The sequence below is a fragment of the Gobius niger genome (genome assembly GCF_951799975.1).
Source record: "Gobius niger genome assembly, chromosome: 2".
NCBI lineage: Eukaryota > Metazoa > Chordata > Actinopteri > Gobiiformes > Gobiidae > Gobius > Gobius niger.
In genome coordinates this window covers 42,079,225-42,102,113 of record NC_136853.1, presented here as the reverse complement: position 1 = coordinate 42,102,113, position 22,889 = coordinate 42,079,225, and the positions used below count along the sequence as shown (strand labels likewise).

Sequence of the window (22,889 nt, the reverse complement as noted above, 5' to 3'; positions counted from 1 at the left end):
AAGGAGGCTGTGTGTGAAGAGGTAGAGCTGTGTGTTTTGCTTTGTCCCATGTGGACCAGCTCATTCTGAACATCAGACACAGGTTTGGAGCTGGCCCCGCCCCCTCTGCTTTACATGAGCGTGTCCCTCACTGTGCCAAACCGCTGAAAGCTGCAGATCCGAATTCACTGGTTTAAGCTCTCATTAATGTGAAGATAATTTATACGCAGGACATTACAAGCTTAGCACATGCCGTCACACATCGGATCAGAATGAACTTGTGTTGCAAATCGAAGTCTCCAATTACTCACACGGCGCACACTGGCTCTTCTCTTTACTTGACCGATAAAAGACAATGCAGCTTGATCAAACTTTCACGCTGTTCATGTTAAACTTTAAAGCCGCTCCCGTGTGTGGAGTTTTACGTTTTCCAGAACCAGCATATCCACATCTGAACTTCCGCCTGCATACGCGCGTTTACTATATATATATATTGAGCCCTAAAATGCATTGTATTTTCTGCCATTTATTGAACGATAAGTTGTCATTGGGACAGGCCTGAATTCATCCTCATTAAGGAGTCAGACACACAAAATGTTCTGGATCTGGGTCTCCTGACAGGATGTCCTGAGGCTCAAGGCTGGATCAAATGCAGAAGACAAATTTCCCTACTCACGCTCTTCCGGGAAGGTCAATAAAGCCGTGTAATTGAAGAAAAAAACAGCAACAGCGACAACAGCCTGACATGCTTTGTAACGAATGTGAGTCTATAGATGCAGATTACATTCATTCAAACTCATTGGACCAACCAGCTGGAGATATTTTAGGTTAGAATGTAAGAAATATCCTTAAAAGAACAAGTTAAACCTTCCAGATATTAGAAATTAGTTCATCTATTGTCAAAACTCATCAAATTGGACATAAAGACACTTTGTTTTTCAAATGTTGCTACGACAACGACAACAACATCTACGGCCTGTCATTATTTGTTGATGAACTTTGATCAGCTTTTGAGTCTATCATAAGAACTAAATGCAATTGACGTTTGATTCGGCAAAGCTGGCTACAAATTGTTGCTGAGCGCCATAATGGTTTGGAGCAGGAAAGTCTCGGGTTTGACTCCTTGACCATGTGTTGGCTTTCCTATGGGAGGACTGCACCTACTGCACGATTTTTGTTTCTTTATTCTACAACAAACAAGGCACTGGCAGGTCAATCATTTGTGATGAATTCATTGACTAAATGAGCATAGTTAGGACTAGTGCCTGACCGACATATTGGCCAGCCGATATATATATCAGGCCGATATTTGGGTATTTTACAATGATGCGTGATAGAGCCTTAAAATGAGCCCTCCCACAACTTCCAAGGCCTCAGGGGGAGCGGAGGAACATTGCAGTGAAAATCGGTCTCAAGTTTGTACACCTTCTATATTCTAGACTTCTGCGTATAATAGTTATAGACTTTTGTCTTTCAAACAAGCTCCCTCTGAAGCGATCTACTAAACATGAATGTTCTGATTAAATCAGCAGTATAGCCCTCACAGCGCCCCCTGCGGTCACAGTTCAACTCTGACACATTTTACTGTTTAAGAAGCATCATATACAGGATTATAGACAGTCTTAAAAATTGACATCAGCCCATATCGGTCGACCTATATATTTATATGATTACAATCTTTACTATAATAACAAATGTTTAACTATAGGCTATTTGAGATATTTAAAAAAAATGTAATGCCCAGGTGAGGTGGAAACTCACTGATGTCAACCTGATGCATCAGCTTATCCAAAAAAATTACAAAATAATAATAAAGTGTTAATATGAATCAAATGTACTGGCTATGTTGCAAGTTATGGTTCAGCTGCTATGTTTTCTAATCTAATTTTTTCACCTTCCTGGCCAGGGAATACTGTGTTGATGGATTCCTGCTGGCAAGTTTAACACAGAAAATGACTACATAAAAGGCAAATCAGTACATTCGCATTTAGCCAGTGTACTGCATATTCACGTGCTTGATAAGGTAGTTACAGGTTGTAACTTGGCAAAGACTGTTTAATTGAACATATGGGACAGAGTTGATTTATTGACCAAAGTAGAGATGGTGAACCCAGAAGACCCACAACGACACAAGAAAGAGAACCACTTAAAATGGTTAGTTATTTAGCTTTACTCAAAAAGCTGTCAAAAACATAATTATAGCTAAATAGCTACTTTGCATCCGTAGTCCCCACTGTGCCCCCTAGTCAGCGGGGGGTCCCAGGTTCAATTCCCACCTGGACGGGGCCTTTCTTTGTGGAGTTTGCATGTTCTCCTCGTGTGTGCAGGTTTCCTCCCGGTTCTCTGGCCTATTGTACTAAAAACATGTATATAAGGTAGCGCTGCTCGATTATTGAAAAACTAATAATCACGATTATTTTAGTCATAATTGAAATCACGATTATTCAAACGATTATTTGTTGCCTTTAAAAAAAAGTATTTATTTTATTTATATATGTATTAATAAATAAATAAAAACATGCTGAATATTTTCTGTTTTCTGAACAGTCATAAAAGTACAAATGATTTCAAGTTTGCCTATATTAAGGAGAGGTCTCTGTTTCACACCTGCCCCCTGCTGGCCAGCCCTCACACCTGCGCCATGAATATGAATATGAATATGAAAATAAATAAATAAATAAATAAATAAATATTTTAAAGATTTTTTTTTCTTCCCGATTTTGCTAATTTTGTAATCGTTTTTATAAAAAATTATAACCGAATTTCGATTAATTGCACAGCCCTAATATAAGGCTGTGGGTAGCACTTTGAGAAACTTGGTAACACAGGTTTGTAAAGCCATTATTATTATTATCATCACATTAGTGTCAATCGCAATTACATATCTTCTATTGTGCAACCCTAGAATATACAGTATATCAGACCTAGTGCTGGGTACTAGGACTTAACGACACCTGGCTTTCGATACTGATACCTAACTAATTCTTTTTTCGATACCTATATTAAAAATATTTGTCATCTAGAACTACAAAACAGAACAATAATGAAACAAAATATGAATTATTCCATAAAAAGGCAATTTCTTGTAAATTTGTGCCACTTATTTTAGCAGAAACAACCAAGTAACTTCCTTCAATGCGGTGTCTGGACCAACAGGCATCACAACTTGGTTTCTAAAGATATAATATTTGTTTCGGTTCCTGCTTTCAATATTTCTTTTTTCACACCAGTACCTAAACTTTTTTTCCGATACCATATACTGGTAACCGGCCCGAATCATATCAAACAACTAGCTCTCAATAAATAGTCATTGTAAAACCTAAGCATAGACACTTTCCATTCTTTAGACAATCTTTCTCATACTCTCTGCCACCCACGCGTTCACCCACAACAACAGCACCACAGACATATATGACAGACTGTTTTTTGTTTTTTATTCCGCCAAGCTCCGAGCAGCAGCTCCTCCAAGCCTGACAGTACGTGTTCACTTGAAGCGCTTTGACCTAAATTTGAGAGAAGGAAGCTCTGCATGTCTCCCCATAAGAACAAAAAAAAAAAAAAGAAAAAACAATATTGCGGGGTGTGAACGAGACAATGGGCTCACACCACTCTACATTCTTTGCATGGCTAGCATAGCTTTCCCTCATCACAGCGTCGAACTGTGAAGTTGAAGTCATCCCACGCTAAAACTGTACGCAGGCCTAGAATTAGACCCCAGAAAACCCCAGTAATTGCCACGTCGCCCCCACCGCCGCACACCCAACCATCGGCAGTAAACTGACAGCTCAAAACCGCCCCGGGAGATGTTAGCTATGGAGCAACTCGCTTTTGGCCCTTTTTATGTAATCTTAGACTTGAATGATAGGGGATTTTATTATCAAAATCATATCATTATTTTGATCATTTTGGTTTTCCTCTACTGTTGCTTCATTAGTTATTCACATGCTTGTTTTATATCATTAAAAGGGACTATACAGAGTTTTAAAATGTTAAAACTAAGTATTTTTATCCCCCTACATGCTGCATGTCCTAATGTGTAGAATGAGCTCAGACCTGTTCACCATAACTGCCTCTAAAATCCTGCACTGTCACTGAAAAAGGTGTTAATTCAGGTCCGAAGTGCCGTCATGCACAAGCTTAAAGAGGGGGTATTATGCTTTTTTCAATCACATAGCACCAGTCTATATCACACTACAATGATGACCAAACCTTCTGCTGGTCTGTAAATGCAGTAAATTAGAATAACTGCCTCGTATAAAATTGCTCTCTCAAAATGTGCCAAGGCAACACTTCAGGCATGTTTTTAATGAGGGAATGACATAATAGCATGATGTAAAGATTGAAAAAGTCAATTTTGCATATTACCCCCCCTTTAATGTAGAAGGTGCAGTTACGCATAAGACCAGAGGTGGCAGCAGTGAGTATAAAATGACTAACTTGCAACTAGCCCCTTTAACATTTAAACAACAACCATATGTCTATTCGTCAACATATCAGGCTGGTCAATGAGATAAAACACCTTTCCATTTGGGGAACACGCCCCTCAAATGATTTCACAAAAAGAAATCAATGGACAAACGCTGAAACAACAGAAAACATTGCAGAGGAAGTCAAAGCCAGACTTGGTTGTCAACGGCAACGGCCTTTTAAACCTGCAGTAAGGTTGATTCCCACGCTTCTCCACAGCGATTGTTGGACGCTCTTTTTGGGACATAATGATGAGAAACTTTTGCTTGGCATTAGTAAAGCTACAGACAAAATACAGCGTGGGGAGTGATGTTGAATAAGGACGGATGACTCATGAGACTGTGAGAGACTCATACATGATTTTGCATAACTTTTTGTAAACTTCTTTTTCACTTTCATTATGAGCATCGGGGCTACCCTTCACATTGGACTGAGGAAGCGTATGCAGTGGCTTTATCCAAACCGAGGGACAATTAAAAAGGAAACACAATTTTCCACCATATTCAACACGGTTTACTCTCCCCACAGTGGAAAAATAAAACCAATAGTTTTGAAACACTGGCATATACTGATCACTGCCCCCGAACTGGTGGAAATATTTAAAAATCCACCCCTGTTCACGCACAGAAGAGGCAACAATCTACGAGACTCTTGTACATTCAGACTTTTCCTGTGGCAGAAGCCCCTCACTTCTGCCCCCCAACACCTAACGGGAACTACAAGCGCGAGACCAGTGCACAATGCAACAATACAACGAAAACAAATCATTTTTGCCACCCGTTCACCGGGAAGAAACTTCTCATTCAGAGCGTCATCACGTGCGCCTCCACCCATGTCGTATTCACCTTTTTTCCGGAGGCTCGCGTGGGCGCCGCCATGAATTGTGCCCGCCCCTTCTCTCCTTGCAGTTAAAGGGATTTTTCAGGATTTTTGACATAGGGCCTCGTTTCCTAGTTATCCAGAGTGTTGCTGATTTCTGGAGATATGTTTTTTTTGTAATTCATGCAGTTCTTATATTTGAAGAGTTAGGTGGCGCTAGGCTAGTGCTAGGCTAGCGCATTTCTATGGCATCAGGTAGCCTGCATTAAAAACAGTCTGACTCCACAGTGCACCTGAGGCAAATCACTTATAACACCAGACTAACCATATAAATGTGTCGATAGAATAATTTTTGGAATATAACTGACCTTGCATCACATGAATGATTGCATTCTGAGGGACTATTTTCTAGCAGATCACTACAACCACGAAGCTGATGCTGCTCAAATATAAGGTATTTTAAATGCAAAATGGTTACAATTACTCTATCGACACAGACATTTATATCGTTAGTCTGGCTCATTTTACACAAATCAAATCGACTAAATATCAGATTTGGGTGGCGAACATTTTCCCTCGTTCTCCGTTTAAATGAACGGGCTTCGCGTCTGTACAGTGGAAGTGCCGAGACAAGGCAAAATGAGGCAAAAGTGGGCGGAATAAGGTGAATACCTGCTGCGCTGTCCATGCTTATGTTGGTAAGACTACACGTGAATTAAAACAACAAATGAGCAAACACAAAAGCGCAATAAGACGGCAGGACAAGGACTCATCCCTGCACTTCTGCGGGATCGAGCAGGTGCCGCCCCCACCTCGAGGAGACCATGATCGTGTGTTGAAACAACGAGAAGCGCTTTGGATTTTTAACTTACAAACTCTTGATCAAAATCAGTAATAAAATTCTGAAAGAGTGAGACAGTGTCCCGAACAAAAGTCTTGGTGAGAGACTTTTGTTCATTTCCACTTATGAGCAATGTGAGAATTGGGACACACTTTTGCCTGTTGGACAATGAGCCGCAGTGGTTTCAGAGAGGGGGAAAGCAGGACATTTATGAGAGATCAGTGCGCCCGCCGCCCAGCCATCAACATGGACATCGTCTGACGCTGGAAGACCACCATCTATGCCCACCACGCCTACATCTGGACCGGGACGGAGAACTGCCTTGCTCGACCTAATGGAGGGTGAAACATTGGCATCTACCTAAAAACGCCAGTCCAGTTTAGTTTTTAAACCTATGGGATTGACTGAACTACTTGGAAGCCCGAGAACTGACATCACTGCATTAAATAAAGCACACTATTTTTACACCAGAGTGAATAACGCTGCTTCTACATCACATTTTATAGTAAGTGATCCACACCAGAGGGACATAAGTAGCATTTCCATTCCTCTATATCCCTCTATAATGCCACTGATCTCTTTGCTTTAGGGCAGACAGTAGAAGGGAACAACGTCGTGGAACTATAGGGTGATTGGCAGTCTGGTATTTAAAATGGGGATATCAAAGGTATGTTGACAAGTTGAGAGATTGGCCTTCTGAATTGGACCCTAGATAGGAACTTGGTCAGGATGGCCTAGCTTGAGGGATAAATCAGGATGCTAGACGGATGGAAGACCACTCAGACACGGGAATAACATGCAAACTCCACAGAGAAAGGATCCCAGACTTGAGGCATTCTTTCTTTGAGGAAAGCAAATATCGGTAGCTATTTTCTGGCACATCTAGTATTGAGACAGTGAGAAGTGTGAGCAAGATTAAACATAAGACCCCATCAGGTGTAGACAAGATATATTGTGACACCTTTGGGATAACATTTACATTCAGGCAAGTTCAGAAGGCCCGAGTAAGTAACTGACCCACCTGAGCTGAAGCATGAGAGAATGAGGGAAGGACCTTGTTTCTAATGGCAACAGCATTAGCATCCCTGCCTGAGCTACGCAGCAAAGAAGTGTGGGAAACCTACCTCTTGTGCTGGATTTTATGTACCACTGGTCAATGTATGGACTTTTCAGGGAGGTTTACGGCTGCCTCCACCAATCTATAGCTTTCTAAGGCAACAAATAGCAGCTCACTGTTCGAACTATCAAGTACGAACAGGCTACAAGCAGAGGAAACAGTATTTGTATGATATGTCTTGAATGAGGGTAGAATTATACTGTGTTCCCTTCAAACAATTTGACAGATGTTTGCAACTCCTCCTGACATGAAATAATCAAAAAGTCCCTTTTTATTTGGGATCCGATCTCCTGAAATTAGTCCAAAGTTTGCCTTGAGTAGTGTCTTTGGTTCAGCTGAAGTTTATTTTTTTTGCATGATCAAACATAGAAGGTAATGTTAATATGAATTTAATCAAGATTATTTATTTTAATTATATTTTTCTGCCGAACCATAATCTCTGCAAAGAAACAGCCCTGGAGTTTATGTATGGACGCATGTGTGTGCACATTTCACGGTACATGCTCGCGCCTCTTAGGCTGCTGTTGTGGGCCACATAATGCAGGGGCGAGTCAATACAAGCTAAATGCAGCACAGCCCCTGGACACGAGGAGGGGGCTAATTACACTGACCTATGGGGTATAGCTCCCACCACGCCAGCAGCCTCCATCCAAATGTGGGTCAGATGCAAACATAAAGACACAAGTTGATACAAAAGCATGAAAGGAGGTCGTCTCTGCAGCATTAATGGGGAGGTCGAGATATTAGAATTGGATGAAAAACAACACTTTGTATTTTTACTTTTAGAGGATAGTGTCGGCCTTACTCAGTTTCTGACAGCCACGGCACAAAAAGAAAACATCGCTTTACGTTTTCAACTTTTCCTTCAACATTTCAACACTTTCCTTCAGCCTGCCTTCCTCAGCCCCTTTCACCGATCAAAGTCAGACATTTTTATTCAATACGGCTAAGAAAAAAGACCTCACAGACGTGCACCATCGACTCACTTTCTCCTCAAAATCTTTCAACACGAACGAGAATCAAAATAATCCATCCATCCATTTTCTTCCACTTGTCCGTTGCCGGGTCGTGGGGTCAACTGTTGGAGCTGCCCAAATCACATGGCACCAGCCCCTTATGGCTCCTCCTGCAGGTGGTGGGTCCACAGAAGGACGGCCTCATGGTTCTGACCGGGCCTGTTGATCTCTCATAAGGTGTTTCTGAACCGCTCTTTGTCTGACCCGTCACCTCGGACCTGTTTGCCATGGGAGACCCTACCAGGGGCACGAACCACCTGACAACAGAGCTCCTAGGATCATTCAGGAGCTCAAGCCCCTCCACCACATTAAGGTGGCGGCTCCAGGAGGGGGAGAATCAAAATTAAAAAGAACAAAATCAATTGTTATTAATATTCCTGGTGTTCCCTCAGTGTAAACGAATAACCTGATGATGACATATTCCACTCGAGTTACCTCACATCAGAGCAGAAGACAACACCATCAGCACCCGTCCGCTCCATGATTTGTGCACATCCTTTGATGCCCGTTTGTACAGCAGAGGAATGCTTTCAAGTGGAAATGTCAAGCCTTCCCGAGCACCAAAACAGCAACTGACCACCACAACTAATGCTAATGCGACTCACATTAGAAGCGCAGGCAGCAAGGAATTTGAATTATGTCATTAGGCAATTCAGGAAAACCCATGGTGGCACTTTTGAGCTACTCTGGATGACAAAGCTTATGTAATGCCCAAATTCACCTCTGAAAGCTGTTGCCCTGAACTGCACCATACTGGTTTGTTTGGGTTGGTATTGGCTCATATTTTGAAAGCACATAAGAATAAGGAGGGTTTTGATCTGAATGGCACAATAAGTTTACAAGGAATATAAGAAAAGGGCATCAGAATCAACACAAAAACATAATAGGTTCTCAACAATGGAGCATAACGCACAGGTAATAAAAAGGAAAATACAGCACAATACAATGCACAAAGTATGACATGCAGGCAAAAGCATTCTTCTGGTCGCTTCCTGTGTTTTTATTTGCGCACGCTGATGCTGCTACATTTCACACTGGGGGGTAATTGTTTGGACAAGAATGAATTTGGAGACGTCTACTTTTAATAATGGTTCAGACGTACCTGAGGATGTTGAAATCCCTCGCTCCCACCACCGACTATTAGAGAATTTTGTGGAGCTCCCAGGCCCGGATGCCGCTCTCGTTATCCGCCCACAGCAGAAGAAGAAGGCAGCAGCAGCAGCAGCAGCCCAGCCTCGACTCAACAAGCTCTCCCCGTGCGTGCGTGCGCCCAGGTCCCGGAGACACAGCCGCGTACCGGAAGAGAGAGAAACGATCCTGTTCTGTTAGACGTAGGGTAAGAGACGCTGGCAGTGCGCAGGTAGAGGGGTGGAGAACGCGCCCCCCAAAATGTCGCTGGTGTGGCGGTGGGAGCAGTTTAAAGAGGCTGGAGGAGGGCTCTCTTGTATGGGAGGGTGCCTGTGCCTGCAACAAGAGGAGAGCTGCTACTGTCAAGTGAGAGACGCGATAAGTGAGCGCGTCCGGTTTTACGCTTTCAAAATAAAAGCCGTGTTATACGTTCCGTAGCGCGTGTGCGTAAACGTTTCGAAATAAACGCACACATTACGCACATTTCCTGCCATTCATTTCAAAATGTGAAATCAATCACACATTCAAAAAAATACACACACATTATACTATCTTGCCTTGTTTAAGCCATATGCCAGTGGTGCTGTGGAGCTTATCACTGGTGGTTCTGCCTTTTTCAGATGGTATTGATGGCACTATTTTTTTCTCTTTTTTCCCATATTCAATTTGATCAGAGATAATTTAATGTAAGTTGGGTGTTTTTTTATGGTTTCGACACATTTTAGTCTCAATTTTGTTCGATTCGATATAGTATTGAATAAATCTTGATCCAGGTGCTACTTGGAAGGTTTATATTTTGTAGTAATAACCAGAAACCTGCCTTTGATGTGTGTCCATAATGGGTAACACAAGGCCTACTCATTTCTTATTGCCTTATTTTATCCAACCTTTTTCTTCTGCTTTATCCAGCAGTCTCAGCAGAGATGCCCAGACTTCCCGATCCACGCACACCTCCTCCAGCTGTTCTGGGGGGACCTCGAGGCGACACCAGGCCAGCTCAGAGACATAGTCACTCCAGTATGTCCTGGGTCTTCCACGAGGCCTTGTCCCACTAGGACATGCCTGGAACACCTCCCGAGGGAGGCGACCAGGAGGCATCCGAAACAGAAGCCCGAGCCACCTCAGCTGGCACCTTTAGACGTGAAGGAGCAGCGACTCTACTCCGAGCTCCTCCCGGGTAACTGAGCTCCTCACCTGATCTCGAAGGGTGCGCCCAGCCACCCTGCGAGGGCAGCTCATTTTGCCCGTCAGTACTGCGATCTTGTCCTTTTGGTCATTACCCAAATCTCAAAACCATGGGTGAGGGTTCGTAGATCGACCGGTAAATCGAGAGCTTTGCCTCCGACTCAGCTCCCTCTTCACCACAACAGTCCAATACAGCGGCCGCATCAATGTCGACGACGCACCGATCCGTCTGTCGATCTTACACTCCATCTCACGTGAACAAGACTCCTCCACTTGAGGCAAGGACTCTCCACCGACCCATGAGATCGGAAGCCACTTTTTTCCCGTGCCTTATTTTAAGATAAGATAAGATAAACCTTTATTGATCTCACAAAGGAGAAATTCACTTGTTACAGTCGGCGTTACTTCACAGTCTTATTGTAGAGTCTGACAGCAGTGGGGATGAAGGCTTTGCGGTAGCGCTCCGTCCTGCACTGAGGGTGTCTCAGTCTGCCACTGAGAGAGCTGCTCAGCTCCTCTACAGTCCCGTGCAGTGGGTGGGAGGTGTTGTCCATGATGGAGGTGAGCTCCGAAGGACCTCAGTCTCCTCAGAAGGTGGAGGCGAGTTTAGTTTGTATCTAAAGATGACCATTTATTCTAAGTAGGCGAGATTATTCTGTGTAAAAAAATCAAAGCTTTTATTTTATTTTATTTTAGTTTGCTGAAAATTGCATTCTATATTGTTTAGGACAGAAGATCAAAAATCCTCAAGGAAAATGCATTTGCGCAGCGCCCTCTTTTGGCTCATAAAGGTAAATGCAGCCAAGGGTATCGGCTTTATTCGTCTTCTGTCTCTTCTTCAGCATCTTAATTTGATCGCTCCCATACTTCTTTTTTTTTTAGATGCATTTTAAACAAATAAAAATGATTCAATAATTGTCGTGTTCCTGTGTTCACCTGCTGTCGGCTGCTTTTACGTCACCTCACTCTTTGACCTAGTTTTTTTCTGCTTCTGTCACAGTCTGCAGTCTCAGCGCAGCGGAACCAGCCAGGACCGCGACGCTCTGTCCGAAACCGCCATCAGGATGTCTCGTGCAGCGGACAGACTCAAACATCTCATGGGGCATCTCGACTGCCCTCCTGCGACTATCGTATCCTTTGAACATCTGACGGAGAGGGGGGTGGGAGAGGGTTTAGCGCTTCCCCGAAAACGAGCGCGCACCGGCGGGTCTTCAGCGCTGTACAGTCCGGGGTCTTGGGAGTCATAGCAGGCCTCGCGTGCTGCGCTTTTACGCGGTGTTATTACAATGTTTGTGTGTAGGAACGATTAGTGGACATCTCTTTGTATTTACGCACCGTTATTTTCAGGAAGTTCCTGGACTTTGTAAGCGCAGGGCTTGACTCTTGAGCATTGGCTGGTGTTGTTTTTTTTATTTAAAGACAATCAAAGGGGTTTTATACACTTTAAACTGCTTTGTAAAACTTTTCAAGACCTTTCCTAAACATTTGCAACATCTCGATTCTTTACATGGATATGTTTATGAGCACAGCTTTCATGGTTTCTAATGCAAACAACAAAAGCCTGTTTACAGTAGGTGAAAGTTCATGTTCAGTTCACGCGCAAAGTCTGCTTTTAATTACAATACAACCAGGGGCGGACTGGGACTGGAAAACAGCCCTGGACTCTGGTCAGCCTGGCCCAAATTAGCGTAATTGTGACACTTCCACAAATACATATGTTAACCTCTTACCCCCCGCCTTAACCGAGAGCATTTTCTCCAGTTTGGCTTTACCCCAATCCAAAAGCTCCTGGAAAAAAGGTGTGAAAATAGCAACAAAAGTGAGACGAAAACAATGATGGAAATGTGACAAAAAAGTGGCGAAAAATGGATGAAAAAGTGGCAAAAATGTCACAAAAATGACAAAAGAAATGACAAAAAAAATCACAAAAAAGTGACAAAAAAATTACAAAAAAGTGACAAAAAAATCACAAAAAAGTGACAAAAAAATTACAAAAATTTGACAAATTTTTTTATAAAAAAATGACCAAAAAAATTACAAAAATGTGACAAAAAATGACCCAAAAAATGAGTTACAAAGATGAGTTGAATACCCAACAAAAAAAATAATCTGATGACGTGAGGAAAACGATCCTCTCGGTTCAGGCGGGAGTTAAGAGGTTAAGCTTTTAGATTTGGGTAAAGCTTGCTTACGCCCGGGGGTAAGGGTAAGGTAAAGTGAGAGGCCAGACCGGTGGCCCTAGAGCCAGTGGCCCCTCTGTGCTCTTCCAGAATGGACATATGGCCAGTCCGCCCCTGAATACAACTGAAAGAACAAACAGGTAAGTAAGTTGAACTATCACAGGTACACTAAGAAAACATCTGTATTGCAAATAAGTTTGGTTAACAGCAGACATTAAAATGCTGAAAATGTATGTATATTGTATGGCTAAAATCTGGTACAAAGCAATAGTTTGTTTTTACAGTGCGTATAGTGCATGTTTTTTGTATTTTGGTGAATGTGTTAAAAATCTTGCACCTGTTTAGCCCAATTTCAATTAGAGTTTAGTGAACAGGAACAGAAAAAGTGGTTGTTTTATTCCTTGACTGGACACTAACAGAGAGCCTCACCAACAAGTGCTGGAGTTTCGACCTCCACGCAACCATTGAAGTTGAGGTAAGGATATTGAATCTGTGTGAGGTAGTTTTAGGGCCATGTCAACCATTCAAGGGAGCAAAGGTTGCCCTTGTTGAGCAGTTTGCACAACAGTCTATGTTCCTGGATCCCAATGTGCATTACCACAGAGTCCTTGTCCTATAGCAGGGGTAGGCAGGTTTGCTTGATGGAGGGCCGATTTTCATCACTTTCAACAAATGCCAGTTGTACATCACATGTGACTTTAAAAAAGCTGAACACATGCTTTCAATAGGTATTTAATTAATGATTTTTTTAATTTAAACAACTCTTTTACTTATAACCCTTTCACTTCATTCTATTTTATTTTCTTATGTTCTCTCTGTAATATGCAATTATCTTGCACATGTTTAGATATTTATATGTCACATTGTATTACCTTTTCTTCTGTTTCTATTAAACAAAAACCTTATCTGAGTGCATTTTCTCCAGTACAGCTTTGCCCAAATCTAAAAGCTTCTGGAAGTTTTTGTCGTCTTTTCGTTCTTTTTTTGTTTTGATTTCGCCGCACTTTTGTTGCATTTTTCATCCTCACTTATATTGACATTTTTTTTTCAAGCTTTTAGATTTGGGTAAAGCAAAACTGGAGAAAATGCTCGGTTCAGGCGAGGGTTAAGAGATTAACAGGCATTTGATCTCTGGCCCTCAGTATGATATGAGAAATGACTTTACACAAATCAGAACTTCTGTGGGGGGGCCGGTTGTTATTGACCTAATCCTAGTACTTTCACTGTGAGCGCGATTCCTGCTTTCTGGATGGGTTTCCTTAGGGTGCTCTGGATTTTCTTGTCATAGGCTAATACTGCAGCTAAAACATTTTTAATTTCCCACTGTTATTATATGTTGAACTTCATAGATACTCCCTGGACAACAGCCTGCTGAGCCCAGAGCAGAGACTGTTCTATGAAGAAAATGGCTTCCTCCTCATCAAGAACCTAGTGTCGCCCGAGGACATTGACAAATTCAGGTAAATAATATGCCTATTGTTGAATTTTTTTTATTTTTTTATTGATCCAAATGTTAAAATGCCAAAACAACCTACGCAATTACATTCTAAATCACTTGTAAATGGAGGAATATTGAATTGACAATGACCAATATTTATTTAAGAAGATTGTTTTCTCTGTGATGATCAAGAGCTTTTAAACAGTTAACATCCCTGTGTTTTGTGGGGGTGGGGCTTATTGGAAATGATGAACCATATGTTTTATAACTTTTCGTATTTGTTTTTTTCAGGCAAGAATTCGAGCGCATCTGCAGGCGCGAGGTCGACATCCCTGGGCTGATAGTGATGAGGGACGTGGCCATCGCTAAGTCCGAGTTTGTTCCGGATCAAAGGGCCGTGTCGAAGCTGCAGGACTTTCAGGAGGACCCTGAGCTGTTCAGATTCTGCGCTTTGCCGCAGGTAGAACACTTTTACTCTCAGGCTGTACTGAGTTGCACTGTGTAGAAGAAACTTGCCAATCCAGAAAGGGCCCGATCAAAAATTAAGTACCTTTAACAGCAAGTAAATATTGATCTCCACCTACATAAACTTGACCTTTAGACCTACTAATTTAAAAGTGAGACCGGTTATTGGTTCGATCCTAGCTCTGACCAATGCAAAATGGTTTTGTCCTCTATGTATAAATGTGGTGTGCAACTCAGTGGCTCTTGGTGAAGACTGGCATCCACAGTCTTATCAGTCAGACCATGTGGATGTGCAGAGGGGGGGGGGGGGGGGGGGCTTTTGCTCCAAGCCCTCAAGTGCCCTTTTCTCTATATACATTTCTATTTATTTGTATTATAATTTGTGTATCCAGCTTTCCCGTTGTCCTTACCATGGGTTTTTTATCAGCCTATTTTAATCAGTCCAATCCAAAATGAACAAGACCCTTGTTTGTTTGCGTGTTTTCAATACGCTGCCCTCGGTCCTGCGACAGCGCAGCTCTCAGAGAGAGGAAAGGAGAAGAACAACTATCTCTGCAACTTGTGCTTCAAAACGCTCTTTATTTCTTGTTTTAACAGTCTATTGTCTTTTCTTAAGCCCCTGTTTCAGCCACAGCCCCGTGAAGAGAGTGAAGTGAAGGAGACAAACAGTTGTGAAAGTCTGTGTTTCTACAGGGGCGCTGCAAAGAGACTTGTGGTCTGAGGCAGATGCACCATATGCTAAATAAAATAAAGAAATAATAATAATACAATAAAATATTGATAACAGAAGGCTTTCCCAACTGTAGCGCCTGTAGCTACTCATTTTAAATATTACCAGTAGGAGTTTTGATTTTTGAGCCCCTGCCTCTCTGTAGCGCTGTCTCTGCACGGCCCTGAGTCAGACCTAAGGTATACTGTGGTTAGTGTTGCCATTATCGTAATGTTGCGGTTACTGTCTTCTGTGCCAGGTCCTGAAGTATGTGGAGAGTTTCATTGGACCCAACATTATGGCCATGCACACCATGTTGATCAACAAGCCGCCAGATGCAGGTATAACACGGTAGACCTGGACATTTCTGAAGCAGATCATTCTGATGTCTTTAGATTGTGTCTTTTGTGTGTGTCTCAGGTAAGAAGACCTCTCGTCACCCCATGCACCAGGACCTGCATTACTTCCCATTCAGACCCGCCGACCGAATCATCTGTGCCTGGACGGCCATGGAGACGGTGAACAGACAGAACGGGTGTCTGGTGGTGCTTCCCGGGACTCACACCGGGACGCTGAGTGAGCACGACTATCCCGAGTGGGAGGTGAGGACGCAAGGAGCGGGCCATTGAAAAGAAAATGTTAAAGCACAAATAAGTGTTGGAAGTGTTGGAAAACTATCATACTAAAACAGTAAGGTGTACAATCGGCTTTTCTTGTCAGATTGATGCTTCCACTCAGGATGGGTCCAAAGTAAAGAAGAGGTTATTACACAGAATTAGCAAAACATAGCAACCAAAGCCTTTATACAGGAAAAGCAAACTGTAGTAGATGAATTACATACACAAATAAGTAAATAATACTTTTTTTTTAATGAGCATTTATATTTAAAAACATAACATTTCCTGTAAAATCTTAATAATATAATGCTAAATATAACGCTAAATTGAAATGTCAGTTGTGATCCAAACTCATTCAGAACTTTCCTAACATGTTTGTAACATCCCAATTCTTCACATAGGTGCATTTCCCAACTTACAGGGTCACTTTCACATGCTAGAAAACTAGCCTCCAAGTTAATGAAATTGATACAAATGCTTTATTATTAGATGCAGTGTTGTTCCAATGAAACAATATACTAAAGGGGGACAAAACAAATTTTATTCCACTACTATGGAAAAATTAGGTATAGTGCCTGTAAAGCAATACTAAGTAACTTGTTTACCCTAATAAATCCTTTCCATAGTCCCTCTGGAGGTAATACAAGTGTTAATGGGATGGTTGTGGGGTCTTTCATTTCCACCTGGTGTTTCTTGCCATAAAACCATGTTTGCAACTTGACTGCCACCGAGTCGGAGTCACCAATACACACTAATGGAATCACGAAGAAGCAGCTTACAGGCTAATGGGCAACGCTAACTGTGGGCTAGCACCACTTTAACAGCATTTACAGCCAAGTTTGAGTAAAAAAAATAGTGTAATTGGATGCACAATATCCCTCTCTCCTTTATTTTTTTTCTGTCAGCGTAGTATTTACTCTCATGGACAATTAATAAGTCAAAACACGCAACATGCTACAACACCTGCAGTGGCATGTTGCGGGAGCACAAGTTGCTTAGTGCTACTTTAATGAAATCGATACAAATGCTCTATAATTAGATGCACAGTGTTTTTCTCATGAAACAATATACTGAAGGGGGACGAAACTCATTTTGTTCGACTACTATGAAAAAATTGTAGTGCCTTTAAGTAAACTTCAGCTTCATCAGCTTCCTTTGTTTAATTCTTCTTCCAGTTTTATTCCTATTTTAATTGTGAGCTAAGAGTTCCGGCGTTGGTGGTGCTTTGAAAGTCAAACATTTGTGTGATTTGCATACATTAAGTAAATGACGGCGCTAATGCTTCCCACCTGAAAGCCCTCAGTAACTCACCAAGTGAACGTACAATACTAGTTAATTATGTCCAGATCTGCTAATCTTTACTTGATTTCAGGGCGGTGTGAACAAGATGTACCACGGAGTGAGGGACTACAACCCGGACCATCCCAGAGTGCACCTGGAGATGGAGAAAGGAGACACTGTGTTCTTCCACCCGCTTCTTATCCACGGCTCAGGCATGAACCAGACCCAGGGCTTCCGCAAGGTAAGCTACAACATTACCCACAATCCACCTGCTTTCCTGGTGCATCCAAAGAAAGTCACTATTACAGCATTAAAAAATACATTTACTTGGGAAACACAATGGACTAAAAGTATTGTTGGATTGTTCAGGAATTATGAATGAACGGACACACAAAGGATATCAGCTCTTTACACAATACTGCCCCCTATAGGCATGTTGCAGTCTCTACTAGGGTGTTTGAAATTGCTGTATTTCTTTCTGTTACTACTCAGGCCATCTCCTGCCACTACGCTGCTGCTGAATGCTATTACATCGACGTGAAGGGAACCACACAGGAAAACATCGAGCAGGAAGTGAACGAGATCGCACAGAAGAAGTTCAGAGTGGACGGCATTACCTTCCAGGTCAGAGGTCACTTCATACACATCATGTAAGAGCAGGACATCTTCAGTCCAGGGAGAAGAAAGCAGCGGTCCTTCTTTTTTTTTTGCAAAGCAGACTTACATTATATCATGCCGCCGGGATTATTTTCCCTTCGCATTTCATGTGCCATGCAGTGTTAATTTCGTCGACTAAAATATTTAGTCTTAATTTTAGTCAAAGTGATATTTTTTACGACTAAAATTGGACTAAAACTAAATTAAAAGTTTTAAATGAGACTAAAACTATGACTAAAATGTCCAGATATTTTAGTCGACTAAAATAAGACTAAATAAAAATGAAAAGGAGAGACTAAAATCATCCAAACTTCTATTGACAATTTGAAAGAGCCTCAGATCATGTAAATTCACTGCCAAAGGAACAGCTCTGAGCTTTGTTCATGTGGGAGAAGCTCCATGAAGCAGAGGAACAAGATTAAATATGACTATAATGAATATTATAAATGCAAAGTCGACTAAATTCGTCTTAAATTTAGTCGACTAAATTTATTTGCAATTTTAGTCGACTAAAACTAGACTAAAATTGAACTACATTTTCGTCAAAAGACTAAAACTAAAACTACATTTCAATATGTTGTCAAAATTAACACTGGTGCCATGGCTCAAAAACAAACTGCGCTGTGTGATGATGTCATCAGGCCGCGCTGCTCAGTTTACTTGCGCAGGTGTGAGGGCTGGCCAGCAGGGGGCAGGTGTGAAACAGAGGCCTCTCCTTAATCACGGCGTACTTGAAATCATTTGTACTTTTATGACTGTTCAGAAAACATAAAATATTCAGCATTGTTTTTTGATTAATTAATAAATACATAAATTTAAAAAGATAAAAGATAGACTTTTTTTTTTAAGGCAACAAATAATCGTTTGAATAATCGGGATTTCAATTATGACCAAAATATTAGTGATTATTATTTTTTCAATAATCGAGCCGCTCTAGGTCTTATTTTTAAGTTCACCAGTCGCATGTGAGTGGCAAACAGCTCTTTGAAATTAATGAGTACATGCACTTTGTTGACATTGAGCTTAAGTTTCTAAATTTGACTCACCTCGAAGGATACTTAGAAGCTTAGCCCATGCACACAGTAGTATTTATTGTGAATCCTGAAACTTGTAGATGGATCATGGATGTTGGCAAGAGATTCTTATTCTGACTATAGCGGGAAGGATTGTGTGGGGGACAATGTGTGTCTGTGTGGGTTTCCTGGATGTGATAACAATCTGAAACATGAACAACTGGCTATTGTTTCAGCTTTTGGTTCTTGTGGTCAAGATCCACTTCAGAATTTGGAGAATGGTCCCACTATTTCGAGGCAAATAACTGTGGGGACGGGGGCTTTCTGTGTGGATTTTACATGTTCCCGTACAACTGGAAGCATGTAAAATAGGCCAGAATGAATGAGCATGTGTTAATACTGCTCGCATGGCGTTTTTTACATGCATGAGTCTGGTGTGTGTTCATTAACATGCACTGTCCCGACCAAATAGACAATAAACAAACAATCTTATAATAATAGTAATGATAATGCATTGGTTTTATATTTATATATATTTATATATATTTTATATAGCGCTTTACATTGCATTATTCATTCACTCCATACTTGGTGTTGGTAAACTACTATTGTAGCCACAGCTGCCCGCCCTGGGGGTAGATTGACGGAAGTGAGGCTGCCAATCTGCGCCATTAACCCCTCCGACCACCACCCACCTCTCACACACACACACAACATTCACCCAGGCTTCCTGGTGTTCCCAAACGGTCTCTCCTCCAAGTACCAACAGGCTCTTTCTGCTTAGGTTCTGAGATCTAGCAGGATCAGGCAGAGCAAAGGCAATGTATGGTCTTAAAGCAGGCGTCTCAGACATGCGGCCCGCGGGCCAAATGCGGCCCGCGAGGTAATTTTTTGCAGCCCGCGAGATAATTACTTATTTATATTATATGCGGCCCGCCGGTAAATCACATTAAACACGTTAGAACTACATTTCCCATGAGGCACCGCGCGGTAGCGCCAACTCTGCTGCGGACTGCGAGAATGTAAACATCAGACAGGGAAAGGGAGATGCGCCGCTGTCCCTGAATGCATCTCCCACGCTGCCTCCACTGACCAAAACAACAGCGCATGGTTCCAGCAGCTACACCATGGATAAGTTAAGGCTTATTTACAACCGTAGACACGTAAAACAAGCGGCGGTGGGCGCGGGGCAGGTGGAGACAGGCCTGTGTTTGTGGATTATGAAGTTTTTCCAAATGGAGCTGATGACTGACCAGACACGTGAGAATCATTGGATAAAGAGGTTTAAGAGCAGCAAGTTCTACGACGGATCCTCAGAAGATCAAGTGCACAGTGAGTGTAGTGTTTTTATGCTTATTCTGTGGAGTAAAGTCAGCCCTTAATGTGCGGCTGTTGCACGGACTTATCTGACATGAAGCGCGTGCGTTTGTTGATGCGTTTGCCCGTGTTACACGTTGACAGGAGCGGGGTTGAACTGGTGTGACTGTCCCATAGACTGAAAAAACTATTGCTATTCTTCAGTTTATGGACAAGCCCGACGCTGATGGTCTATTCACTTTTTGTTTATCCCGATTTGGCGAGAGCCCAACGAGTCAGGGAGAGCACGGTGGAGCGAGACGTCTCTGCTCCGCCTCCACCCCGGTGTGCGCGGCTGGCGATCTTGTCCACATTCGCCCAATTCTTGACAGATTTTTTGACAGAACGAGACAATTCCCAATAACCCGCAACAGCGCGCAGCAGCGTGCCACCGCACGCAGCAGTGCGGGATGCATATTCGTGACAGTGCGTAATAATTCGTGCCATTAATCACAACACGCAGCAACAGTTCGTGGCGGCGCGTGAAACCTCTACCAATTCCACTCACATTCGTGATCCTGGGTCACGAATGTGGATTCGTGGCATTCGTAACGCATCGTGCCCATGTGTAAACCCAGCCTAGGACATTGCAAAGCGAACACATTGCATAGTGTTTAAAAGCGTCACAACAGTAAAGTGAGGAGCCTTTTCTCTCCATCTCTCTCTCAGAGCTACATTATCAGGTCAATGAATTTAATCTTTATTAAGGACACATGTGGGAACACATGACCCATAGTTACATTAAAAATAGAGAATATGGAAATGTATTAAAATACTGCAAATAATGACAGCAACATTGACAGTAAAAAATATAAGCCCTATCAGTTCTGACTGTCGGTCAGAAAAAGGTCAGAGGTCAGTGACTCCACATTATTTACATGAGGTGAATCTCACTGAGCTGATCTCAGACACACCAGAGTCTGGAAAAGTGTCCAAGTCCACACATTCATGGATGTGTTTATTATATGACAGGGTGAAAATTAACACAGAGCAAAACAAGTTTGAAGCTGATGCTTTTGCTGGTGCTCATGATCAGCTCCAGTCCCTGGTTGTGCTTTTCAACATTAAATTAAAATGACATTTGTACATTTTGCATTTCTTTAAAAGGCTCACAGAGAAACTGGACCTGACTCCTGAAACATCACTGATGCCCAGAACCAAAATGGGATTAATTACAAAAAACTAATTGTCTAAGTCTGTAATTTCAAATCTAGAAGCTCAGCAAATGTTTGGCTGATTGGAAACCTCGAGAAGCTTAAACATGTGCAGATAGGTAATGTACAGTCTATTTTAAGTTATATTATAGCAAACAATAAAAAGTTGCTAAATCATAATTGACTTAATATAAAAGGCTTCGTCTGTTGCGGCCCCCGACCAACACTGGGTTCGCATTTTTGGCCCCCGGTCCAAATGAGTTTGAGACCCCTGTCTTAAAGGAACAAGCCACCGTTTTTACATACTGGGATATGTTCTTACCTGAGTTTCGAAGAGTTGATGCGTACCTGTCTGGTCTTTGTGCCCGTGGAAGAGTGTGGTAGCTTCCAACTCCACCCCCGTTTGGAGCTATAGGAATACATTGGGAGAGGCCAAATGCTAACAACATCTTTGGTCATTTTGCGTGACTGAGGGCACGCACAAAGACCAGACTGTTACGCATCAACTCGTCTAAGCTCAGGTAGGAACATATCCCAGTATATAAAAATGGTGGCCTGTTCTTTTAAAGGGACTATAAGGAGTTTAAAAATGTTAAAAGTAAGCATTTTCCTCCCCCTACATGTTCCAGCCATGTCCTAATGTGTAGAATGAGCTCAGACCTGTTCACCACAACTGCCTCTAAAATCCTGCACTGTCACTTAAAAAGGTGTTAATTCAGGTCTGAAGTGCCGTCATGCACGAGCTTAATATAGAAGCTGCAGTTACATGTATGACCTGAGGCGGCAGTAGTGAGTATAAAATGGCTAACTTGCATCTAGCCCCAACGCAAAGTTCTATCAAAATATTTCAGTTAAATACTGTACATTTTGTTTGAGTACTTAACACTTTTACTACTAATTTGTTCATTAGACCACCATGTTTCTTTATAATTGTGCCTCAGTCAGCGCAATAACAGCAGCGAGAGAGAGAGATTACAGAATACTTACCAATAACAGACTTAACACATGTAAACATACTATTGTCAATGTCAGTAATAGCTTTGGAGAATATCATTGGTTTGCACACAGCTTCAGCACATATAGATGTTTTTGTCTTCCTTGTTATTAAAAAGTCACATGAAAATTTTTGAAGACCTGTTTTAATTGCTATTAGAACACTGGTTTGGATTCATTTTGCTTATGACTTTTAGTTTTGATTTCAGTTTGATTAATACAGTATTGTTATATGTTTTACAGGACACTTGGGCTTTCAGAGGGCGGCTGGTGCAAGGAGACAGAATATCTTTGTGATCAATTTTCTACTTTCTTGGATGACTGACCACAGTATTGCAAATCAAAACGTGTGAACAGAAAACCACTACTTACTGTGAATTTAAGGGATTTAAGCAATTTTACTACCTTTAGTTTTGAAGGTATTTTCGACAATATACCTAATAATGAGACTGGGCTGACAGTTTATTAGATATT

General features: G+C 41.9%; 2 protein-coding genes across 2 annotated transcripts in view; one reads left to right on the top strand and one right to left on the bottom strand.

The window, feature by feature from the left end:
• cdk17 (cyclin dependent kinase 17) overlaps positions 1–9,728 on the bottom strand; it is a 76,177-nt gene extending 66,449 nt beyond the window's left edge. The window contains exon 1 of the mRNA XM_079552472.1: positions 9,342–9,728. The gene's annotated coding sequence lies outside the window, so the exon portion shown is untranslated. The remainder of the gene's footprint in view (positions 1–9,341) is intronic.
• Positions 9,729–11,548: 1,820 nt separating this feature from the next.
• On the top strand, positions 11,549–22,889 carry phyh (phytanoyl-CoA 2-hydroxylase). The gene is made up of 9 exons (XM_079552517.1): positions 11,549–11,682; positions 13,152–13,207; positions 14,082–14,192; positions 14,462–14,630; positions 15,604–15,685; positions 15,765–15,946; positions 17,334–17,483; positions 17,735–17,866; positions 22,659–22,889. The coding sequence occupies exons 1-9, from the start codon at positions 11,617–11,619 to the stop codon at positions 22,710–22,712; spliced, it is 1,002 nt and encodes a 333-aa protein (XP_079408643.1). The 5' UTR covers positions 11,549–11,616; the 3' UTR covers positions 22,713–22,889.